The 18,895-nt window shown below is 34.9% G+C and overlaps 1 protein-coding gene across 2 annotated transcripts in view; it reads left to right on the top strand.

The window, feature by feature from the left end:
• Positions 1-13,504, top strand: part of HYCC1 (hyccin PI4KA lipid kinase complex subunit 1) — a 62,323-nt gene extending 48,819 nt beyond the window's left edge. Inside the window, exons 11-12 of one of the 2 annotated variants that reach the window (XM_037136296.2) lie at positions 7,925-8,220; positions 9,020-9,108. In XM_037136296.2, the coding sequence (XP_036992191.1) occupies positions 7,925-8,193 (269 nt within the window). In that variant the 3' untranslated portion in view covers positions 8,194-8,220; positions 9,020-9,108. Of the gene's footprint in view, positions 1-7,924; positions 8,221-9,019 lie in introns of both variants that reach the window. The other variant, XM_037136294.2, reaches the window with a different exon arrangement.
• Positions 13,505-18,895: the final 5,391 nt, after the last annotated feature.

The raw sequence follows: 18,895 nt of genomic DNA, 5'->3' as shown, positions 1-18,895 counted from the left end.
TGTTTAAATAAATTTAAATATAATGAAATTCAGACACCTGTTTTTTTTGTAATGATAAAAAAATTGATTTGTTTCAATTTGCTAAGTGGCTTAGTCCTAACTTATTAGATGAGAAGAGAAGAGGAACAGTATGAAGTAGCATCATCTTGGAAAATAGTTTAAAAACTGGTCATTGATTTAGAAAATGTTAAATTTCTATTGTATAATATTGTGTTGGTGGAATAGGACATTACTAATTTTCTAAGTGTTAAACAAAAGTAAATAATTATAAGAGTGTATTTTGGTCCTGGTCAGTGTGGCTCAGTTGATTGGAGTGTTGTCCCTACACTGAAAGGTTGCCAGTTCAATCCCCAGTCAGGGCACAATGCAGGAGGCAACCAATTAATGTTTTTCTCTACATTGATTTTTTTCCTCTTACTTCCTCTCTCCTTTCCTTTCTTTCTAAAAGCAATGGGAAAAAAATGACCTTGGGTGAGGATAAAAAATAAATTTAAAGAAGTGTATTTCAATGAACTACTTCAAAAATTGTTATTTATAAATATTTCAAAACATTTAGTCATCCTTTTAGATGCTGCAATATCTTTCTAGATACAAATCTTGAGATGGAACATTTATTTTGTGGATCTGATTTTTATGACTTTATGAGAAAAGCATTTAGTTGAAACAAAGTTGCTAACAGTTATAAAAACATTTTGAAAATGTAGAGATGATTATTTTAAAGTAGCAAACTTAAAAGAATTGGCTATTGGAATTTTGCATCTGCAATCAGAAGTATACAATGCTTGTGTTTTTAATTTATAAGTTTTCTATACTTACTTATTCAGGACATTTAAAATAAAAACTAACAGTTTTGTAAAAAAGGTTTTTAATATCATTTTGAGAAGCTCTATTATTTTCAGATTCTAAGGTGCTATTTGAGGAAAAAATTTTCCTTTCCCAGTATAGATAATAAAACATTTAGACCAAAAATAACCATTTCCTTCTGGCCAAAGTTAACATTGCATGAATTTTAACTGGCATTCTTGATATGAAACTTTATACTCATGAAGGACAAAATAAAATATTAGGAAATATTAGATGACTAAAAGAAAAATGAGGATATTTTAACCAAAGAGCTAAAATATTATGTTAGTACAATTGACACATATAAACATTAGGTTTAAAAAGGAATGAATCCTGGCTTAGCCAACTTTAGAAAAAAACAGAAACAGCTTAGTCTATTTCTAGGTAAAAGAAAGTAGAATAATTTTCTATACAGAGAAATAAGATATTTCAGAATTACTGGTCTTAGGCAAACACACTTGTTTGTTCATTGTTGTTCTACTTTTTTTTTTTTTTTACTTTCAAAAGGGCATAGATTTTATTGCCTTCATTTGATATCTGTGCTGTTCTGTAGCATTTTAGAGCTTATTTGTATTTGTTTTTGGTTTTTGCTCTGCCTGAATTTTGTGCTTTTTTTTTTAATGCTAAAGATCAATTTATCCCTTTCTCAAGCATTCCAGCTTTTTCCCCTTCACTTTGAGTTTAAAAAAATTGTTCAATGTACTTATGAATCCCTTAAATTCAGAGGTTCTACATTTTTTACTAAGGAAGCCTTACACGATTCTGTAGTTAATGAAGTTATTATTTATCACTACTTATTATTGAGTACTACACCCTTTTTAGGAGCATTTGTTGCACATTGCCCATGGAGGAAGAAATAAACTTTTATAGACAGTTTGGTAACAGGTGTTGCTTACCTGTTTTTGGTCTGTGTGGTCGTGAGGATTTTTAATCATCATGGATTTCCCTGGTCCAGCAGCATCCATGTTGCAATTCTTGAATAATTTTTTCTAACTTGAGACTTAGTAAAGATGACAAAAGAAGTGATTGAGAGTGACTGAATCCAATGCAGTAAGGGGAATTGTATAATTTACTATATATGCAACAAAAGCTAAAGACTTGATTGACCCTTCTTTAACTTAAGGAAACTGGTAATAGCTCCTAACCAGTGTGTCTATGAATAAACCATTCTGGTCCACACTGCAGTTTTCTGGGGGCTGCTCCTTTCTTATATGGAAAGTCCACCTTTGGCTTCAGGGGCCAGGTTTCTTAGTCTTTATGTACTTGCTCAGAGTGCAGTCCTTTAACTGCCAGGGTTTTACTGTGTTTCTATGGCAGCCTCACTTTCCTCTAATATGCTTTGCAAATTATTGCCCAGCTGTGAGTTGTGACAGTGTTGTTCTCTTGAACACAGGACATACTTCATGCTCACTGTTTTGCATTACACAAATTTGTCTTCTATTGAACAAAAAATGCAAATAAAGTATGCAAATAGTTCATCTGTATACCTGTCAATGGCTGCCCACTGTAATCAGAGCAAAATCTAAACTCTGTACTATGGCATAGCTAGCCCTAGTGATATGATGTCTTACTTACCTCTTTGACCTCATTTGAAGATCGCCCTCACCCTTCCTTCTATCCCTTCAACATAGTAAGCCATTTCTGCCTTAGGGGCTTTGTACTAGGGGCTTTAAATATTTGGGATATTTAAGCTTAGTTTTAAATGATGAAAAAGTGCCATCTTGAATTCTAACTCCACAGCGTTTTACAGCCAGTGCTTTTTCATCATTCAGATCTCAGCTCAAATATCTCTCAGAGAGAACTTCCCAACCACATATCTAAAGTAGACTTTCTCTCCTAGCACCCTGCTTACTCACTCCCATTATTCGTATTTTCTTCAATGCTACTTCCACTATCTGAAATTCTCATTTACTTAATTCCTGTTCTATGGAGTAATCTCTGTGGGGACAGGGTCTTTGTCTAGTTGACTAATGTGTCCCCAGAGGCGAAAACAATGTCTGGCACCTACTAGTTGCTCAGTGAATAGTAGCTGAATGCATGAACGAGTGAATGAATGATAAAGAAATTTATAATATAGGCCAAGCAATTTGTTCCTTCTTGTTATATTGAAAAGCAGTGTAACAACATAATAGTAAACTGGGTAGAAGGATATTCACTTATAATCCCAGGACATAAAGAGTTATAATTTTATAATTTTTTCTACCTGTATATATTTTCATAGTTGTACTCTATTTAAAATTTAAAAAATTAATTTTTTGTGATTTTGCTTTTGTTCAGTTAACATTGTCAAACATTTTCCAGAGTCCTCATAGTAACTCCAATTATTTTAATGGCTACATAATACCATATCGAGTTGATATTCCATCATTTACTTAACTATTCTCTTAATATGTTAAGTATTTTGTTTTTAACTTTTTGCTATTATAAATAATATGGCAATGAATAGTGTAATAAATATAGATAGTATTTTTCTTCCATTGAATAGGATAAATTATAAACATAACCTGACTGGATTAAAACTTCCAAAGCTGTTTAGGCATTTTATATATTTATACCCTATAATTTATAGGAAATGTATGTAGAAATGTATGTTAATTTCTTTGGGGTTTACTCTGATATACTTTTAGTAATTCATGTCAGAATCATATGATGTAGACATTTAAGGTGTAGACTTTTTTTTAAGCTCCAGTTTACTTTATTGTTTTTGCAGATAAATTTTGTAAGTGCCTTGGGTCATAACCAGATTACTTTAGATTTATAAAGCAGTCTGAGTACAGAGCTGTGTGAATTCTGTGAATAAATAAATTGTTCTTTAATTTAAATTATTACTTTTAGTAAATAGTTTGGCCTTGAAAATACAAGATAAAGAGTTTCTTGAGTTATATAATGGCGTGGCTATTTGGGAGCATAAAATTACATAAGGGAGAAATCACAGCTTTTCATCGTCAGATTTAATAATATTTGTAATTTGTTCCAACTTTTTTCTTCCCCTCAAAGCCAGAAGAAATGTTGTGGGGAGAAATGATTGAGTGCCTTTGAGAACCAAATTGGAAATGTCTATTAAGAGTGTTCTTTAACTCTCCTCATTTCTGTGTATGGAGAGAAGTTTACCTATTGATAGAGGTTATACAAATAAACTAGTCTCTGAGAAGTTTCTCTTTGGATCTTTCTCAAACTTTTCATGTTATGTGAAGTCAAATGTAAGTATTATTTTTATAGGTATAGAACAATCATGACACCTTTTGCACAGATTTTTAAGTTCTGGGCTTTTAAACAGATTCTGTTTTCTTATGCTTTCATATTCCCTTAAAAAAACCTTCTCTATGATTTGCTTAAAGAAAGGATAAACTGCCTTTTTTAACCTGCATATGTTATCCTATGGATGACACAATAAAGGGACTATAGATTTTTAAAAAATATTTTTGATGTTACTAAATATTTTACTAAACCCACATTTAGAGGTGGCTCTGTAATTTTTCCAAAGAAAAGAGCCTTTGCTTTTCTCTGTCATATAAAAGTTCATATCAGCATAAGTTGTATATTATATATATATATATATTTTTTTAATTTTAAGTAATACATTCCTAGCCTACCTTTCTTACGTCTTCAAAAATTTGTTTATTCTAATAATTTCATCTCATAACAGAAAGTTCAAACAAATATTTATTGAGTACCTACCATGTGCAGATGCACAGTTCCTAGGTACTGTGTACACAGCAGTGACCAGACAAAACCCCCTGCCCTCATGGGACTTACACCTGGTAGACAAGATAATAACTGCAAGTTAGAGAGTGATTAAGTGCTAAGAATAAAAAACAAAGTTTTGGGGAAAATACAATAACCACTAAATTTTAAAACATGATAAAAGCAATCTCAAATAGTAAAAAAAGGAAAACAAAGTAGGGAGGAGGGTATATGGAATATGGGGCATGTTGATGGGATGATCGGGGAATGCTTTGCTAAGAAGGAAAAAATTTTTAAATATTTTATTTATTTTTAGGGAGAGGGGAAGGGAAGGAGAAAGGGTGAGAGAAAAACATCAATGTGCGGTTCCCCTCATGTGTCCCCAACTACGGACCTGGTCTGTAACCCAGTCATGTGCCCCGACTGGGAATTGAACCTGTGACCCTTTGCTTCACAGGCCTGTGCTCAGCCCATTGAGCTATACCAGCCAGGGTGAAGGAAATTTTTGAGGAAAAAGGAAATAAGGAGGAAGCCATGTAGCTATATGGGGAACAGCATTCCAGGCCTAGGGAACAGTAAGACCAGTAAGAAGATGGGTTTTGGGAGACTGGGTCACAGAGCTGTATAGGGGAAGATGTTGGAGAGATAAGATCATGTACCAAATGTTTGTTGGAGTCACATGATTATCTTTCTTCTGTAATTTTCCTGAGAATTATATTTCTGTTCTTTCTATCTTCATACAGAATTTTGTGCTTTTTATGAGTTTAACAAGCAGTTAAAAACTTTGTCATTTTTACCATTTTTCACTGAACATACATATATTAATTAGTCAAAGATTTCTGCTTGTGAAAAACATGTGGTCTCATTCTTTTCTATTTGCCATTTGATTTCATGTTTTAAAATGTTGATATCATTGCTTCTTGGGCTGCAGATCATCTCCACTGTTCCAGTAAATGTCATTAGCAGTTCGGTTGCCTAGTGCTGCTCTATGCGATGATGGTGATGATGGTGACGACGATGATTGTCATTTTATGGTTTTTTTCTTGCAGAATCTAAATTTTCACCATTTGAAATTAATAAATATTTGGCATGTTTTAAAAAATAAATGCAATTAAAGAAAAACTAACTTAGGTTTTCTTGGAGACATTTATTTGCTCTTCCTTCTGTTTAGCCAAAGCAAATTATTGGGTTTGTATTAAATGACTAGGAATCTAAGCAAATAAGTGAAACCTAATTAAAGGATGTCAGAGGACATTTAACTCAAAGTGATTTTAATGAATTGAAGAGTTTGAATTTATAGTATGTTAGAATGGACATTCGAAGTTGGAAGATTTTTTTGTTCAGCTGCCCACTTAATAGCTGTGTAGCTCTTCCTGAACTTCAGTTTCCTTGTCTGTGAATGGGAGTCAAATCGCCTACCTCAGAGGTTCACTCTAACACAGTGTTTTGAGAATATAATTGAATGACATTATGTGAACACTCTCTAAAAAAACTATGTAGTGCCATTCAGCGTAAATAGTAGTACTTCCTATTCTATTAGGCCACCTATGCTTATCTTTTAAAACTTTGTTATGTGTTAATATGCATTGGCTTTGTTATGTCTCGGTAATGTCCAGAGTTTGTAATTTTGGGGACTGGTGGTGCCTTAATAGATCTTCTGTGCCTGCTTCTACAATGTAAACGGACAAGTCTTGGCTGTCACCCAGCAACGCAGTGGTGATTCACTCTCAGCTTCAGTGGCCTCTGGCATCTATATCACTGTAATTTTACTTGCCCTCACTTCGAAGACAGCTATTAGCAATGGAGAATAGGCTCGGTTGGAACTTTCTAGTCTCATTGAACCTGTATTAGGGGTACCCAGGGGCTGCAGTGTGGTGCTGCCTTACCAACATGCTTTGGTCTGTCTAGGAAATAAAAATTTCTTTGAGAGAACCTTCAGTCAAATTTTTCTGAAGCACTAGGTAAATGAGAAATTATTATAATTAAGGCCCAACTAGCACAGGGCAACATGAAGTTTCAAGAACCTCTAGAAGTACATATTCCTGCTGGATATGGGGTATCCAGGGCCTCTATAATAACTTTAGTTTTAAGTTTTCAAAATTTGAAAGAATCAGAATAAAACCATAGTTCCCAAACTTTGATGCACAATAGTTACCTGGGAGCTTTTAAAAATCCCAGTGAGCAGATCATACCTAATAATAATTAAATCAGAATGTCTAAGAAAAGAGCCAAGTATCAGTAGTTCTTAAAGATCCCCAGATGACACCAAAGTGCTACAAAGTTTATGATCCAAAGTTTGGGAATACGTGGCTGTGGCCTCCATTCTTTTACTACCTGCTACTGTTTCACATGCTTTAGCACCTTAGTGAGAGCGTTATAATCTTATCATGGAAAGTATTCAAAAGTAATAGGTAATGTCCCTCAAGAAGATTTGTGGTCTACATTTTTATGAGTATGTAATGTTTTACATAGTCTTATGTTGTCTTGAACTTTCATTACTGGCCTGTGGTAGATATATTCATGCCGTTTTTCCCTATTTCTTACAGACATTTCCTTGACAACTTTAAATAAAAGCATGCCTTCATGATTTAAGATACAGAATAAAATGTCTCTAAGTATTAACTAGTCAGGAGGTTCGTTCCTTTGTTTTGATTACAATGACCATTTTCAGAATAAAGGATTGACACACAATTTGTTTTTCCAAATCCATTTTTGTTTTTCTCCAGTTTAGTAATGAATTGTTACAAGCTGGCCTAAAAATATGGAATTAGTATGAGTCTAAAGGAATAGGCAGTTTAGTTATATCACAGTTGCATTAATTCAAGATGATTGGTATGTGAGATAAAAAGTACACCTGTAGCATTGTTAACTATGAAATCATAAGTGAATGAACCTTTTTCCAGTATTGTGATTTATTAAGTCAGCCTCAATGAAATCTAATAAAAAATAGAGTTTTAAGTGTACAAAGGGGAATCCCTAAGTGGCTTGGTTCCTTTTGTCGATAAAAGCCAGAGTTTTGGCTGTATGCCCTTGAATATTTGTCTAGGGCTTTGCAAATAAGTTCACAATATTATCTTCAAACAATAGAAATCCAATTTTGATTTATAAAAAATTTCTGTTTCATAGTCCTTGTCAAATACATGTGTGAAAAAAGGCAGAACATAAATTTTATGTTCTATGAGTTATTTTCATTGTCATCGAAAATAAAGTATGTGACCCTATTGTCTCTAGTGCTTCAATATTGTAAATTATGGAAATTTCTGTAGTGCAAACATTTGACCTAATTCATAACATTCAGTCGTCCAGTTTTGGTTTTGAATCTTTTGTTTTTCTTGTTTTGCATTTTTATTTTGTTTTGTTTTCAGCCATCATTTTGTCTTATCATCTTCAATTCTAGAGCAACCTGACAACAATAATGATACTACTGAATTGGGCATCCTTGTCATTCCTGAGATTAGTGTCACAAATGTGGCCGGAGAGAGAACCGGGAATGGGGAAAAAGGCAGAACACTAGGAGAGATTGATGCTCAGCATATACAGGGTGTGCAGGATACAGCCACAGATCCTAGAACTGAAAGCAAAGGCTTGCCAGAGATCAGGAGACAAAAATCTGTAAGAAAAATGATGGAGGATGGAATAAGCTCACCTGGCAGAGTGCAGTTTTAGCACAGCACTTTATAGCTGCACTCCAAGGTACCTCATGGAAAAGGGCCACTGCTGCATGTTTAAGGAACAGTTGCATAGTCACAAAAATTTTGCATGTCATCTAATAATCAAAATGCATGAATTATGCACCATAATTTCTCAATGACTCTTAATGTTCTTTGGAATGGTCATACTTATATTGTCTCTGAGTAAATTGTTATAAAAACTGAGGCAGAAAACTGCCTCCAAAATAATTTTCTCTTCATATTTTGAGGTAAAAAATTGTTTATTTCATGTTTATATTTTTGCCATCTTCGATATGAAGGGTAGTGTATATAGAATTTTAACAAGGTTGAGCTTGTGATACTTATAGTCTATTTTTAATCCTTCTAAATAATCTAGACTATAGTATACAGCCTTTAAAATTTTTTAAAAATAACTTAATACCACTATGTAAAAAGTTCCTTGGTGTGAAAGAGCTTTGATTTTCCACTGCTTTGTTACTGGAGGAGACTCTGCCCTTAACTTTACTGTGTGGTATTTTTCCTAACTGTTTCTGATCTTTTGCATGAATAGTAAGAAAACTCTAAAACACAGTGGGGTGTGGCTTATGGCATGCTTTTTGTTTAATATACTATAAATTACTGTTATTTAATTACAATGAATTCTTTTTGATATTTTGTAGAATATTTTGATTTATTCTTTGATTTTGGTTTATAATCTGTTGCTTTACCTAATTATGCGCAAGTATGACTTACTTAAATTACAATTGATTTGGTATTAGTCATGAAAAGATAATTACTAAAAATACTTAATGTTAATTAATCCTTGTTATTTCTCTGTTTAGGAAACACAGAATTAACAGGTCAAGAAGAACTGATGGACATATCCGAAGTTGACGAGGGATTTTATTCCAGAGCTGCATCCAGTACCAGCCAGTCAGGGTTATCAAACCATAGTCACAATTCTAGTAGCAAAACAAGTGCAGGAAAGACTCAGAGACGGTCGGGAGGAAGCAAGACTGGAGGAAAAGAGAAAGAAGCTACAGGGGAGTCTTGCAAAGATCACTTTGCTCGAAAACAAACTCAGAGAGCCCAAAGTGAGAACCTTGAGCTTCTCTCTTTGAAGAGACTTACGTTAACAACCAGCCAGTCCCTGCCTAAACCTAACAGCCATGGTTTGGCTAAGACTGCTGCGACTGTATTTAGTAAATCCTTCGAACAAGTCAGCGGCGTCACAGTCCCACATAACCCTTCACCAGCTGTGGGCTGTGGGGCTGGGACAGATGCCAACAGGTTTTCCGCTTGTAGTCTCCAAGAAGAAAAGCTTATTTACGTTTCTGAACGGACGGAACTTCCAATGAAGCATCAGTCAGGCCAGCAGAGACCTCCCAGTATTAGCATTACTTTGTCCACGGATTAAGTTTTAAGAGGTTTCTTGTGTGACGAGTCAATCTGGAAATATGACTTTGCTTCCTTATGAAAGTGCGCAGGGTCTTCCAGCCCTGTTTCTGACAGAGCCTCGATGTCTTAAGTTCTGAAGGTTCCCTTGACTTTATGAAGGGAATAATGTCTAGGTTGCAGCAAGTTGAAATATGGTATTGTTATTTATGGGTTGTGTGTTTCTTATTTTTTTTCTTTGTTTCTGTTGCCCTAAGATTGTCAGTGTGACAATGAATTTTGGCAGGTTGTCTGATGAGATTGGTGACATCTCATGTGAGGACATGGGTGGTTTCCGCCTCCGATAACTTCTGTCCTGGTAAATGTAAGTTTGGCCTTCAGAATAAAGGAAATACCCATGAACTGTTTTTTAAAGGATGAGGCAGACGTGCAACTCCTGCTTGACTTCAGAAATTCTAGTTAGTTTGGATTGCCGTAATTCAGAGCACACGTTATTGAAGGCTTCCCGGAACCTGTAAACCTCACGACACAGCGCTCAAGATGACAGTGTTGGCCATGTTGTATGTCTACAAATGAAGGAAATTAGGTAAATTTTTAATCTATAGAATGTCATAAAAAATAAAAACACCAAATATGGACAAAGAACATTTACATATTACCTGATTTAGGGTTATTTATGTTTGTGTTCTTGAATTTAAAATTTTAAAATATGAGGAAAATTAAATGTGTTTTTTATTTTGTAAACAGGCCTGTTTTAAGTGTTTTGGTTATGATAGGAAGAATATTTAATGTGGTTACCCCCCCACCCCCAAAAAAGGCAACATTGTAGAAGCTAAGCAAACATGTATGTAGTCACAGAGAACTACGTGACTTCTGCATGGACATAAAAGGTTGGTGTTTGCTAGTGATGGTCATTTTAGCTATGGTTGGAAGTTCCTGTAAATCAAGAGTATTTAAGTAATACTCTTGATGGCAAGTCAGAGTAAGAGAGAGAAAGCAAGGCTGAGGATGAGAGGAAGCTGACTGGGAAAGAAGGCTCTGGGAGCTCTCTGCTTGGTCTGTTCTCACTGTTAGTACAGAGTGGTTTTCTTATTTGTGGTCCCTAGCCATGGTCACACAGAGAAAATACGAGTTTTCTTCTACCTGCTTATGCAGAGCTCAAATATGTGACAAACATGTGTCGAGTGCTAACACATTTACAATATAAATTCAGTTCTGACTGTAACTGTTTTGGCTACCATTTATAAATCTAATTATCCAAAAGGCATGAACTCATTTTCATTCATTAACCCTGGATAGAATATGGGCTTTAACATGAGTAAATTTGATTGTTGTAATCCAGTACTAGAAATGGAATAAGATGGCATAAATGATAAATTATTGGCATAAATTATAGTTTAAAAAAAAAGTAAGGCTGCCAGACAGTAAAAGTTGATATAGCATTAATTTAATAGGAACCTTTTTTACAATTTAAAATGTTTGTAAAATGTCACTGTGAATTTCTCTCTGTCCTTTTGTAATTTTTTTAACAAAGAATTTCCCCTAGGTATAGTTACTAATAGTATTAAAAATCTTAAGAACTAATTTAAAAGATTGGCATATTAAGCAAGTTCAGTTGCTTGGGAAATATTGCAGAATAAGTTTGCGGAGGCGTTAGCTGGCACAGTGAGAGGTGAGGTTTCAGTGTTCAGCTGCTGAGTGGAAACTCACTCTGGTGTTGTTCCAGATCGTCACCACTCACTGGGTCTGGGACCACTGGGTAGCCTCGCCATCACCTGGCATCTTGTTAAAATGCAGAATTTCAGAGTTATCTGAGATCTACTGATTCATAATCTGCATTTTGGCAAGATCCTCCAATAATTTTTATGTACGATAAAGTTTGAGAAGAGAATATCGAAGTACAAATACATCACTTATCTAATATTTAGAATTCTCAGTGGTATCACAACCGGAGATGGCAAGTCAATTTGTGATAGTGTTAATGACATGACCTATAAGTCCTCTAATTATAAATTTTTAGTGATTCTCACTTATTTTACAATAAAAATGTAACATTTTATATTTTTCTTGTTAACCATACATGAAATCAGGGCTGAAGATATCTACAATTTTAACTATGAAAAGTATGCCATGCTTTTATAGTATATAAAAATAATGTATTTTGAGATGATTTTAAACAACGCACAGCAAGTCTGCACATGCTCATTCGTTTAAAATCTCTGAAGGCTTACTCACTGGACTGGTTTTGAAGTTTTGCTCCAAGTAATTTCCACCAGTTAATTTTCTGGAGTATGGAGTTATAGTAATAGTATAAGTCTTTATTAGTACCTTTGATACTATTTCAAATAAGGGTCATACATTTGAGATTTTTTTATAGCTATTACAAATATGGGATAATGCTAACTATGGTACTCAGTTGGAATTATGCCTACTATTCTCTTTCTGCTCACCTCTCCAAATTTGAAAGTTGAGGTGATTTGTAGATAATTTGCTCATAAGGATGCTGATGTGTCCATTTGGTCACAGACCTCCTATGTATTCATAATAATACCTTTTTATTGCGAGGGGGGTTCTGCACCAGGTTGGGGCCTTGCAGGTCACTGCTCAGAGGATCTGAGCTCCATTCCACATTTTCAACCTCTCACTCTTCAAATGCCCCAGCACTCGTGGTGTTCTAGTGAGACTGGGCCTCAGCATTTGCCTTTCGAAATCCACGTGGAGAGAGACGCAAAGAAGACTTTTCAGAGGAAAGAAAGTAGATTTCTCCCAGAGGACCCAAGGCACGTGAGCATCCAAGAATCCTTTGTACAATACCAGCGAACGTTTTATGGACCCTTTGTAGACTTGGAGAGTAGAAATTCTCAGTCCTTAAATGACAAGAGTTCATTTTGAGAAAGCAATATTTTATTGCCCTTTTCAATTATGACTTAACTGCTTAGCAAACATTACTCATTTTTAAAAGCAAAAAGTTGAATTCAAGGGAAATATATTTTTAAAACCAAAATAAAGATGATCCCAGTTTTAAGGGTTTTTTGCCTATTTTGGAAGACTAAAATTAAAGCATTAGACCCTTTAAATTATAGACAACGATGTACTCTGAGACAATTTTAAACAAATATTTTAAATATGCTGTAAACATCTGAGTCTGTAGGCACAATAAATCTGTACTTTATTAAAGGGAATATACTTTAAGGCAATATGTATGTTAAATAATGTAACTGAAAAAATATTTTTTGAAAAGCCATTTTAAAAAGAAGGAATAATTTGATGGGTACTTACACTAAGCATTGTAGATAAGAATTAATGTATAATAGTGTTTTCCCAGTCTTTGGGTAAAAAATAAAAACTCTCTAGTCATTTAATTAGCATGAATTCATACTTTTATATTTGTTGCTTAGTAAAATTATATTCAGTACTTTGAGTTATTCACATTTATGTTTAATATTGTTAGAGTCTTCCTCAGAGAACATAAATACGTTGTTTTCTATGCTTTGTAACTTGTGCGTATCTAGAGAGACCAGCAGTGAACATTTTGGAAAATGTTTTTGTGGTTTTTTCTAGTGGCATTATAGTACCTGCCTGTGTCTTGCTGTGAAGGTTCTACTTGGTAAACTCTAGATCCTATTTCACATGCTGTTGCTTTCTCTTAGGTGGAATTTATTGTGTACTCCTTATCTTTACTTCTAATCATGTAGTGGTACTGATCTTTTCATAGTAAGTATACCTGTTTCTAATTGTATTCCTAGAGTTTACATTCCTAAGGAATAAACTATGACTTTGGGTATTTTTATGTGCTCTTAATCTCTTTAAGTCTATGGAAATAAACTGGAGTTGAGTTTTTTGAAGTTTTATGTATTCATGTAAATGGTCTCCATAAACAATACTTTATACAGCAGTGTTGACTCTTTCATTAAAATAAAAACTAAAAAATATTTTTTCCAGATCATTTTACTTATTTAAAAAGTCATCATAAATTTTTGCAAAAATCATGATGTGGAGGAAGAAAATAAAGAAGACTTAGGTGAGTTGAGCCGACGAGAGAGCTTTGGGGAGCGAGCCATAGGGTAGTGGCGCCTCATTCCTTGCTGATGTTTTACACAGCAGGGGGACGAGAACTGTGACAGGGCCATCAGTGTCCGTCCAAAGGACGGTGAGCACCACGGGTTGCACTGGCTGATTACATGTCACACCAAAAGCACAGGAAAGTTTAGATAATGCTTTGCCTTTTAATTTTTAATGGGTCTTTTGAGTGCAGATTATACACCCAAAGTACCTACCATAGGACTTTGTGCATGATAACTATTGAGACAATGAAAAAGTTAGGTTGGTGTTTGGGGAAAGAATCTATGAAAAGGTCTCCAATGTATTATATGACACTGAGTGTCCTTATTTATTATTTTATTATTACAGTGAATTTCAGAATTTATTGGCTCTATGAAACCTCCATGGCATTACTTGAATTGCATTACTGTGTGCTTAGAAATGGGACCCTCTTAGAAACTTGAAGTAAAAATTGTGGCGTGTAGTTAATTACATGTTTGGATAAATTCCATCTCATCTAAAAAACTAATTTAGGAAACATTTCTGAACTGCTGTTGAAGGAGCATTCCTAGAGAACTGGAGCAGAGATTTTGTGAGCAGGGGTTAGTCTTGTGGAGCACACACTCTTCTAGTGACTTTATTAATCCCAATGAGTAGTTGACTCACCTAACAAAATCTGACTTTGGTAATAACAACATAATCATTGTATAATTTTATAAGGAAGACTTACAAACAAATCTAATCATTTGGCAATTTTACTTGCATTATTATTGTGGCAGTAGTAATGTTTATAATTAAAATTATGATCTCATTTAATTTTCAACAATCCTATAAAATGAGTATAATCCCCATTTTACAAAAAGAGGAAACTGAAGCTCTCAGTAGAGCAATTGACTTGCCTGAGGCTGCCCAGCTGCTGGGTCGCAAAGCTGGGGCTTGAACACGAGACTTGGGACTCTCACTTTTCTTTCTTTTATATCACTTGGCAAAAGAAGATGTTAAGTAAATACTACATAGTGGGCATATATTTGAATTTATCCTATTTGTCTTATAAGAGATAGAGTTAAGTTAAAAGTTTTCCAAAAAGAAATTATGGTATGTTTTAAGAATTTGAGATAATTAGGTTGCAGTGGTACAGTGAATGCTGGTTATTCTGTTATTTAAAACATGGTAAAATGCAAATTAAGGTTGTAATTATAATTTACCTTCTCAGCTAGATAAAGATTAAAAGGATTGATAATAGTATTGGTGTAAGTGTGGGAAAATCATTTGTCTCAGACCATTGCCAGGATTATAAATCAGTACAACTAAACTGGTGAGTAATTCATCAGGATATATCGAACTTTAAAGTGTAAGTACTCTCTGACATAGCAGTTCTACTTTTCTGTGCTTCTTCGACTCTGTATTTTACAGAAATTTTAGCACAGATATGTGAGTGTATTCATTGCAGTATTGCTTGTAGTAGCAAAAAAAGAGAGACTCTAAATGACCATTAATAGAGGACTTGATAAAATATGGTGGAATATTACGTAGCCATTAAAACAACACAGATCTGTATGTGATTATTCAAAAATAATACTATAATGTTCCCTGAAAAAAAGCAAATGATAGAACAATATTTATAGAGAATACGATCCCATTTTCTTAAGCATGTGGAACATTTAATCCACATTAAATGTATTTCTACATACATACATACATTAAATGTATGTATGTATTTCTCTTAAGTGTGATCTAAAGACAGCCTGAATTAGGGAAAAACTGGTGCTTTTAAAAATAGATTCCTGGACCTTGTGCTAAATCCCCTGAATCAGAATCACTTTGAGTGAATATTGGAAACCTGTGTTTCTAACAAGTCCCTCAGTTGATTCTTATATCAGTTGATTCAAACTGAATGTTTGGCTTGGTAGGTGACAGCAATGAATTTTTGTTTCTTTGGTGGTTTGTAGTTACAAAGGATGGTACCTCTTTTTTTAATTATGGAGGTATAATTGACATATAATGTTATAATAGTTTCAGGTGTACAGTATAATGATTCAATATTTGTATATATTGTGAAATGATCACCATAATAAGTCTAGTCAATATCCATTACCATACAGAGTCACAAAGTGTTTTTTTCTCTTGTGATGAGAACTTTTAAGATTACATCCTCATGACATATTTATAATGGGAAGTTTGTACCTTTTGATCCCTTTAACCATTTTGTGAATCCTCTACTCTTGCCTCTGACTTAGTTTACTTAGAATAATGCCCTCAAGGTCCATCCATGTTGCCAAAAAAAGCAAGGTTTCCTTTTTTATGGCTGAATAATATTCCATTTATATAAATACATTACATTTTCTTTATTCATTCGTCCATTGATGGACCCTTAGGTTGTTTCAGAAAGGACAGACTTCTTAAAGAGATCTTGTATTCTAAATGGGGCCTCCCTAAGATAAAGCCAATTAACATGTATTAACATCAGCAGCATAGACCTGTTAGTAAAAGGTGAATTGGCATGACAAGAAAAAAAGATCTACTGTATAGTACACACCAATTAAATGAGCAATTCTTAAAAAAAAAACACTGTATTTTTTCAACTCTCCCAAATATCATCAGACAATCTGCTAATAAAGTAGAACTAAGAACTCAAACTGGCGTAAGAGAGTGCACTACTTTGATAGGCCCAACTGTGTCTCAGAACCAGAAATCGGATATTTGTAGAGCTCTGGGACCTGTGTTCACAGGGGTTGGCCACGTCTGTGAAGACAGGGAACTGATTGGACTTGGCAAAGTTAATGAAATGGTTCCAAGTTGGTTTAGGCAATCTTAATAATTGGTTTAAGTAAGCAGGCTGTTAACCCAGGTAAGCAGATTATTATCTCCATCCTATGGGAATTTCCTCCTGCAAACAAAAAATTAGAGGTTGTTTCTGTTTGTTTTGTTTTGCTTACAATCTTATCTTTCCCAGGCAAAAATAACTAAATCAGTTGACCTAGGTGGGCTACGTCCAGTTTTATCTAAGCCACATCTACACTGTGTTTTCAGCTCTGTTTATCTCTATTCAAAGATTGTAAGTCACTATTAGAAATTCAGCATATTGATATGTCTTCTGTGGCTTCTTAGGGTTCTGCTGTTGTGCTCAGAGGGTTCTTTCCTGAAGCTTCTCGACCCCTATCACACTGGGTTCACACTTGCTAAGTGCTCTGATGTGATCCTCATCACATTGTACTGTGATTATCTTTTCACATATTTGTCGCCCTCACTGGACCATTGCACTGGGGAAGTTTTAGTATGATGCCTCATACAGGATAGTGAATAAAGATTTGTTTTACTGCATAGGATGTGAATCAAGTCCAGGAAATGGGTGACAGCGGAGTTGCTCCTCTTCCATTCAAGAGATGTCCGTAAAACTCCTTTGGTTTTCTAATGTGTGTCTACACGGAGAAGATGAAGCTTGTAAAACTTGACTACTTTGGTTCTTTACAGTATGTGTATCAAAGTTTTTGAGAAGTAAATTATATATCTTTTTTTAAATTTTAAAGTAATGAATAGCATAAACATTTTCTGGGCTATTTGACAATTTAAAAAAATTTTCTTTAATGTTTTCTTCTGTTTATCTGTGGTCACATTAGTGATATGTAGATTTGTCAGAACATGAAGTAGGAACGACCTAACTTCACTACATATTCTCACTTCTTGGTGCACTTGCTTCCTTTAATAGAAGTTAGGTACAGGTGTATTTAACTCTCATATCCCAGGTCCACTACGACCTAATGAAGGCCCATAGTGCATTTATTTAAAACTTTTACTCTCTTCATTCAGTCAAGATTCTTCTACTAATGTCTTGTCTGTTGTGCTTTATGGTTTTTTCTAACATTCTATAAATTTCTTGAAATGTAACTCTCTGGAACAACATGTCACCAACTGTTTCTTCTAAATCCAGTCTGATGTAGAATTTTGTTTCTATTCGTTTACATCCATCAACTTGAACTTAACATGGCAGGATATATTTGAAAGAAGGAGAAAACAAGCAAACAAGCAGGCCAGTGAACCATACTTATAAAGGAGAGAATATTACTTCCCAGTTCACTTAGGAGTTAAAAATGGAGTCTTGCTATACAAGCAGTACACGACAGCATGCTGGTGCTAGCTAGATGTCCTCTGAGGTTCTGCAAAGCCACTCAGCAACGGTTGGGGAGGACAAGAAGGAAAACAACTCTACAGTAACAATAAATCCGAACAGTATTTCTGATTGTCGGCTCTGTACAGAAGGTGAGATATCTCAAGGTACAAATCAAATGACACATGTTTGGCCAGGTGGTGCAAGACAGGGACATAATAAGCATGGAGCAGGAGTGAAAAAACTTGGGAGCTAAATGTATGGGCTCAGATTGTTAGAATAGTTGTTTCCCACGTACATGCTAAACAAAGGTCCCGTTGTGAAGGAGCTAATTCAGATGGTCAGTATGACTCTAAGGATGGCCATAGAGCTCTTTTTGATATCCTAGTCCTCTTTCAATCAGCTTATGAATAAAGCGGCTGTACTAGCAAGATCGGGGCTGTACATAGACTTCAACAACACGGCCTTCCTTTCATCAAGGCTGCTCTGATTTCTGCCACTGCCAGCAGGAGTGACCAACCCTGAGATATCATGCCCTGGGGTGACTGAATAGTTTTTAGTGGCAGATTTATCATATCAAATCTCTTTTCTCGGAGAGGCAGCTACTTGTCCTCATAAAATAGTTACAGTGAGTCTGGGTTTAGATTTGCCTTCCCTATGTAATCGTGCTTTTCCTCAAGATAGTGCATCTGAGGAAGTTATTTTATACTATGAGAAGTAAGATGGAAAGGAAACACCACTTCCTGTAGTGGCAGATTCGGTGATTAACATCAGCATTTCCATGGACAACTAGGTAACCGGAACACAATTCCTTTGAAATATGAAAATCTACAGAGACAAACCAAACACTGGGGTTGTGTTTTACTGGGGTTATTGGCTGATTCTAGAAGAATCTTGTAAAGGATAAGCAGTGCTTTTTACCACCCCTGAAAGGTTAGGAGAACAAAAATTAGATATACTAATTAGTGCCTGCCAAGTCATGAGGGAGGGCGTAGAAAACTACCAGGCTTTGATTCAGGACCCGAAAAATCCCCACCAAAGTAAATGAATTGGAGGCATACTCTGCCCCAGCGACTCCCCCACCGCCACACAGAATTCAGCACAGCCTTAAGTCATCCCTTTTCAGATTGGATAAAAATAATCCCGTATATGCCTGGCAATTAAAAAAATACTTTAA

This window comes from Artibeus jamaicensis, unplaced genomic scaffold, assembly GCF_021234435.1.
Source record: "Artibeus jamaicensis isolate MK-2021 breed Jamaican fruit bat unplaced genomic scaffold, CSHL_Jam_final contig_3230, whole genome shotgun sequence".
Classification (NCBI taxonomy): Eukaryota; Metazoa; Chordata; class Mammalia; order Chiroptera; family Phyllostomidae; genus Artibeus; species Artibeus jamaicensis.
This window is presented reverse-complemented; position numbering and strand designations above follow the sequence as displayed.